Here is a 5847-nt window from a genome sequence, read left to right on the forward strand (position 1 = left end):
GTAAGGCTGGAATAATTGTGTAACACAAATGATCAATTAAGCAATCAAATTCCTATCCTCTGAGTGTAATAGTAGACAATACCAACATTTTGTGTCTTTCTATCTTAAAGGCTCTCTCACAGTAATTCACAGATGGGAGAATATCCCTAGAGCATTTTGTGGAGTCCTGTCAAAGATCTTGTAAGGTGTAAGGTCCTGTCAAAGATCATGTACGTCTGGTTCAGGCAGAGAAAACCCAAGAGTTTATCAAGCCGGAGAGAAACACTAAAGGCCCACTGAGAATCACAATCGTAGGGAGCCTCCATCAGTTGACTTGCCCCTGAGCCCCCCTCCTAATATCTGCCATGTTTTCTAAGGTCTCACCTCTGCTATTAATCTGCCTAATGTCTACCACTCCTTCAGCTCTGCTCCAGTACACTGCCGGATGGGTCCATATCAACCACCCGAGTGACCACATCAACAGTCACATCACAGGGTGTACTCAAACTCTTCACCTAGCTACACTTGATGTCTCAGATCATTCTCTCCACAGAGACTCCTGCTAAGGTCAGCCAAGGACCACGTCTGGAACTGTCAAACGGCAAGCTTTTTCAAGCCTCTAAATCACACATTCTCTATACTTTTTATTACATCCAAACCTAATGTTGATTCATTGTTCCTAAAATTCATAATGAAAGCACAGTTGCCTGATTCCATTGAATGACTAACACTCTGCCTACCTTACTCAGTGGTTGTCATTTGTTCCCCAAGTTATGTGGATCACCAGACCAAGGATTCGCCTGGTCAGCCATAAGGTTAGCCAGACTGCCATCTTGCCTAATCAAGCTCGCTGTACTTATTAGCTGTCAGAGGCCAGTGAGTTTACAGGAGCTGATTAGTGATGCAGTGGATGTGAAGGCCTTTGTTTGACAGCTTACTTCTGTTACAGCTATGTCAGCAGCCTCTACTGTCCTAAGCGACTGTAATTGGGCAATTTTATCAGTTGAAGTCAATGGGCTCCAGTTATTTTATATCAATAGGGGAGCACTATACAATTTGTAGGCCACAGATGACCCTACAAATGATCACAATTACTAAAGTAATTTGGATTTAATGACACTATCGAAACACTGAAAGGTATCTGAAAGGAACCTCTTCAATGCACAGCAATACCAAATAAGGCTATCATCTTAAATAAGGAATACATCTTCATGAGGGTGTTTATATTTCCTTCCAAGAACAACTAGCTATGTGTATTCGAATAATGGAGTATCTGCGTCACTCTCCATTGGTATAGTATGTATTGGGTGACTCTTAGAGGGGTTTAATTGTGTATGAATACATATGGGGAAGCTTTGGCTGACCTAGTTCTGTGAACATTTTCAAACTAACAAGCACCTGTGGTCTGCATTCCAAATGGAACCCTATTCCCCATGGGCCCTGATCAAAAGAAGTGCACCCCTGCTCTGTACTGGTACACCCTGTATATAGCCATGTTATTTAATTTTTACTTGTACAAATTTTTCACTGTGTACTAATTCCTCGTGTCACTATTTATATTTTTACTCTGCATCGTTGGAAAGGGACCCGTAAGTAAGCATTTTACTGTTAGTAAACAATAGGTGTAGACTAAGTATGTTACAAATAAAAGTTATTTGAATAGGTAATACTGTGTCATTTGTGACACACCTCTGAACACTAAGCAGAAAAAGGCTACCAGACAGCTATTCTGAAATTCAGTTATTTTACTAATGAAAAAATAATATTTTACTTCTAAAATAACATAACAGGACATAATAAATAACATATTTAGGTCATCCTATATTCTTAATTATTTTGGACTCTTCAAGGCTTGGTCCAAAATTGCAGTTACTGCATATCAGCAGTAATAAAATAATATCAAACAACTTCACATACAGTTGTAAAATGCATAGTACCACCTCCTTATTTAAAAGTGAATGGTTATGACATTGCATTGCTTACTAGAATGTTGGATTATTTGTTATGAATACAAAACCACCAGGTTCATGGATATTTTGTGGTAAAGTTTTCATACATTTCAAATAGGTATTCTAAATAACACAACTTAAATAACATTTGAAGGTCACATTATGCACCTTATCGACCAGCGAGGAAGCATAATACAGTATCCCTAACCTAAACACAGGTTAGATAGGGGTTTACCAGGCCATTCATTCCATTACTGAGTCACAAAGTTGTGTCAATAGTCTCTGTGTGGCCCATGGTCTCGCTGTCTGGGACAAGGCATCATGGAGACACGTTGGGTCACACATCCCAGTCAGAGTCAGACTCGTAGCTTGATTGTCAGTCTGTTTGTGCTATCATGCCAACTCCTTGTCACAAACATATCAGGGACCAGGCTAATGCTTGTGTGGTTCCTCCTTTAGATGAAAATGTACTCTGCCTATACAGGCGATCATGGCTTGAACATCATAGTCAGTAGGAGAAATCCACACAGCAGTCGGGTGAGACAGGTTAGATAGGAGACTCCCAGGACTGCTGTGCTCTCATCACGTGTTTCTTGATTTGCTCATATGTGACAAACATTACGATGTTCCAGGAGGCAAGACGAAGGAAAGAAGGCATGAACCTGGAGGGGAAGGAGAATCAGAATATTTAACCAAGCAGAACAATTTACTTAATTCACTGTTCATATCTAGGAATCTTGATTCAGCCAAAGATGATTTGAAAGCAATTGGAATTTAGAAATGGCTTTTGATTACTACACACCCTTTATAGAAGGCTTTGGGTCCCTCATTTCTCATCATCGTAACAGCACAGTTAATAGCACTGTTGTATTTTCCAACTGCAGAGTTCATGAACCGGGTCTTCACTACATCTACAGGAGATGCCACAATAGTGGTGATGAAACCAGCACTGAAGGCTGCTGTGAAATGGCAGGGCAGGTTATCTGAAAAAAAAAAAAAAAAAAACTTTGAAGTACTTGAAATGATTCAAATGTACCCTGTGTGGTATAAAACAAATCACATGCCTGCTTACCAGTCATGATGTTATACTGCAGGATAAGTTCCTTGATGATGTCATAAGTCACCAGCTCCGAACAGTTCACTATGGCGTTACGAGTTATGTTTGGGCCACAACCTGAAGGAAAATTATGAATGAAACTGGTAATTACAATTATGGAATCATCTTTTTATCTTACATTTTTATTTTATTTTATTTAACTAGGGAAGTCAGTTAAGAACAAATTCTTATTTTCAATGACTGGCTAGGAACAGTGGGTTAACTGCCTTGTCAGCTTGGGGATTCGATCTTTTATGCACGTAAAGCAAATGTTCCTAATTGGACTGAAATTCAGACTGAATTCGGCCTACCTTTCCAGAGCCCTCTGATGCCCTCAGTCCTGGCGATCGTCCTGTAGGCATCCATGGTGCCGCTATATCTTTTCACCCCCTCCGCTTCTGCTCCCCTGACTTGAGCCTGGAACCGCACTTTCACCACATCTGTTGGCTGAGCAAAGGCTACTGCCATGGCCCCGGTCGTACAGCCTGCCATCAGCCGACTCCCAATGCCTGCATCTATGAGAGAGGAGTAGCGAGGATGAGAGATGCTGTCATAAAACACCAAGCCACATTCTTTCAGCCAGATTCATGATATTCTATTTGCACTAAATCAGATAAAAATATAATTGAGAGATAAATAAAATGAAAATGTCTGTTAGGTTACATACTGTCTGTTCCCCGGGTGTAGAACTGCTTCATGGAGTCATAGAGGCCGATGCGGACCGAGGCAAAGCTCATCTGTCTCTGGAGACCTGCCACCAGGCCATTGTAGAGGCTCCTGGGCCCCTCTGTCTTCACCATGGTGTTGATGGTGCCAAACACACCTCTGTACTTCACCACCATCTTCCCTTCAGAGGACTTGGACTCACCCTGGATCTAAGACAGACAAACACAAGTGTTTATTCATCTTTGTATTTAAAGTAATCCTAGTGACAAAATTCAATCAAGACAGAATACCTTTACATAATTGTTATGTAGAACATGGCAACATTGCAATGACCATACTAACATACCACTTAAGTGTGCATGTCCAATACATTGCATCGTTCTAAATAGTATACTAGTGAAGATAATGGAACAGAAACCATTACTTACTTTTTAAGCATAATCATGGTTGCAAAAATCACTTTACTGTATGTAAAGCATGTGTACCCTCTCACCTGCAGCCTAACTTTAGCTGTGTCCAAAGGGAAGGTGATCAGGTCAGCAAAACAGGCTGCAGTTCCAGCACCAAAGAACTTAACAGCAGCTGTAGGGGCCAAGTCTGTGGGCTTCACTCCAGCCATGACTGAGATGGTGCAGATAATTTCCTAAAGTACTGAAGGTCTTACACGTACAGAAGATATAACGTAGTTTAATAGGTTCTGTCCATTCCTAAAGAGTATAGAGCAAATAGTAAGTAATCAGAATGAATCAAGGAACACAAAGATGGCTTTTTAGTCAGTATTCATTGAATGATTATTGTAAGCACCCCAAATCTCACTTACTTAGACAGATGCAATTGATGTTCAAGTTTCAGGTATTGGAAAGTTATCTTTATGAATGTAAGATCCTCTTGTCTTTTGTTGTTCCATAAAATTGCTCCAAAATAGCATACCACCGCCTGTGAAACATACGAACATGAAACGAATATGAAAAAAAAATACTTTGGCATACCCCATAAGCACGTGTAAAATTAAAATAAGCTTTTAAAATGTGTAGTACAAGTTAGGTCATATTTCAAATTCTAAATGGAAGCTCTAGATAAATGTTAAGCAGACATTAGATGGGCAAAATGGATATTGAACAACTAGCAATACAACAAATATTGGTATAACATTAGGCTTACCTGATTGGAATGAAAAGTACTGTAATCCAAAATCTGAGGGAGGTTCTATTGAGGAGCACTGGCTTGAGAGAGTTCAGATTTGATTCTCACGCCCTGGGGTGGGTGTGGATTATTATAGCCTGCCCATCCCTTGTCACACATAGTTCCATGACATACATTGACCTGAAAAGTATGCGTAAGCTCGTGTCGCACATGAGATATGTTGACACATGGCTGGCTCAATGATTTGTCTAGTATGCGATGACAATGATCTGATTTTGTTATCGATTCAAACCAAATGAGTCAAGATCCCACACTTTCAACTGCATTTAGCCTTTTTTGATTAAAAATGCAACACTCTTTGATACATCATTTATTATGTGGTAATTGGTAATTTTCACTTACAATGAACAGCCGATATGCAAGATACAGTAGTCGTCTTAAACTCAAAAGGTATTACATCCAACGAATTTCATTTCAGCAGGGAGCCAAGGCAATAAGACTTGTTGAAATAGCACAGAGCTAATTTAGACTTTATAATAATTATGTAACACTCCAAAATTATATATATAAAAACGCCCATGCACCCATCCGCTGAGCCAATCCATACATGTCCCCGAGAGGCTGTGTGCCTGAGCTAGTGCATGTTTTCACTATCAGAAGTTCCTACAGTCTCTGGTTTCAGGAACAGAAGCGGCTCTTGAACAGTGTGTGACTGCCTGGTGACGCAGAGAATAGAACAACATACAACTATTACATACATATCCTAACACCAGCCCACTTACCATGACAGCTACTGAAATCCAAACAAAGGTGACGTCACTTTAAGAACAAACTGTTCCATCACTTTGTTGGAAAAACAAGGACTACTGGACAAGGGGGTCAACACTTGATACCCTTTTGACTATTAGAAAAAATGTTTTCCCCTGTGACAATAATCCTTAAAAGGCTATGGGAGTCTCCCACATCAGTGATCATGGGTACACACCTAATAATAAATAAATAAAATATCAGTTA

General features: G+C 40.0%; 1 protein-coding gene across 2 annotated transcripts; it reads right to left on the bottom strand.

The window, feature by feature from the left end:
- Positions 1-1706: 1706 nt before the first annotated feature.
- Positions 1707-5348, bottom strand: LOC123992757 (mitochondrial uncoupling protein 2-like). 2 transcript variants are annotated; one of them, XM_046294248.1, is made up of 9 exons: positions 5236-5348; positions 4852-5013; positions 4511-4626; positions 4184-4349; positions 3692-3899; positions 3336-3539; positions 3001-3102; positions 2731-2911; positions 1707-2590 (listed from the first exon to the last, which is right to left on the bottom strand). In XM_046294248.1, exons 4-9 carry the CDS (start codon positions 4307-4309, stop codon positions 2476-2478), a joined length of 936 nt encoding a protein of 311 aa, XP_046150204.1. In that variant the 5' UTR covers positions 4310-4349; positions 4511-4626; positions 4852-5013; positions 5236-5348; the 3' UTR covers positions 1707-2475. The 2 variants fall into 2 exon arrangements, with proteins under 2 accessions (XP_046150204.1, XP_046150203.1); XM_046294247.1 differs by having other exon boundaries at positions 4184-4397.
- Between the last annotated feature and the right edge of the window lie 499 nt (positions 5349-5847).

This window comes from Oncorhynchus gorbuscha, linkage group LG13, assembly GCF_021184085.1.
Source record: "Oncorhynchus gorbuscha isolate QuinsamMale2020 ecotype Even-year linkage group LG13, OgorEven_v1.0, whole genome shotgun sequence".
Taxonomy (NCBI): domain Eukaryota; kingdom Metazoa; phylum Chordata; class Actinopteri; order Salmoniformes; family Salmonidae; genus Oncorhynchus; species Oncorhynchus gorbuscha.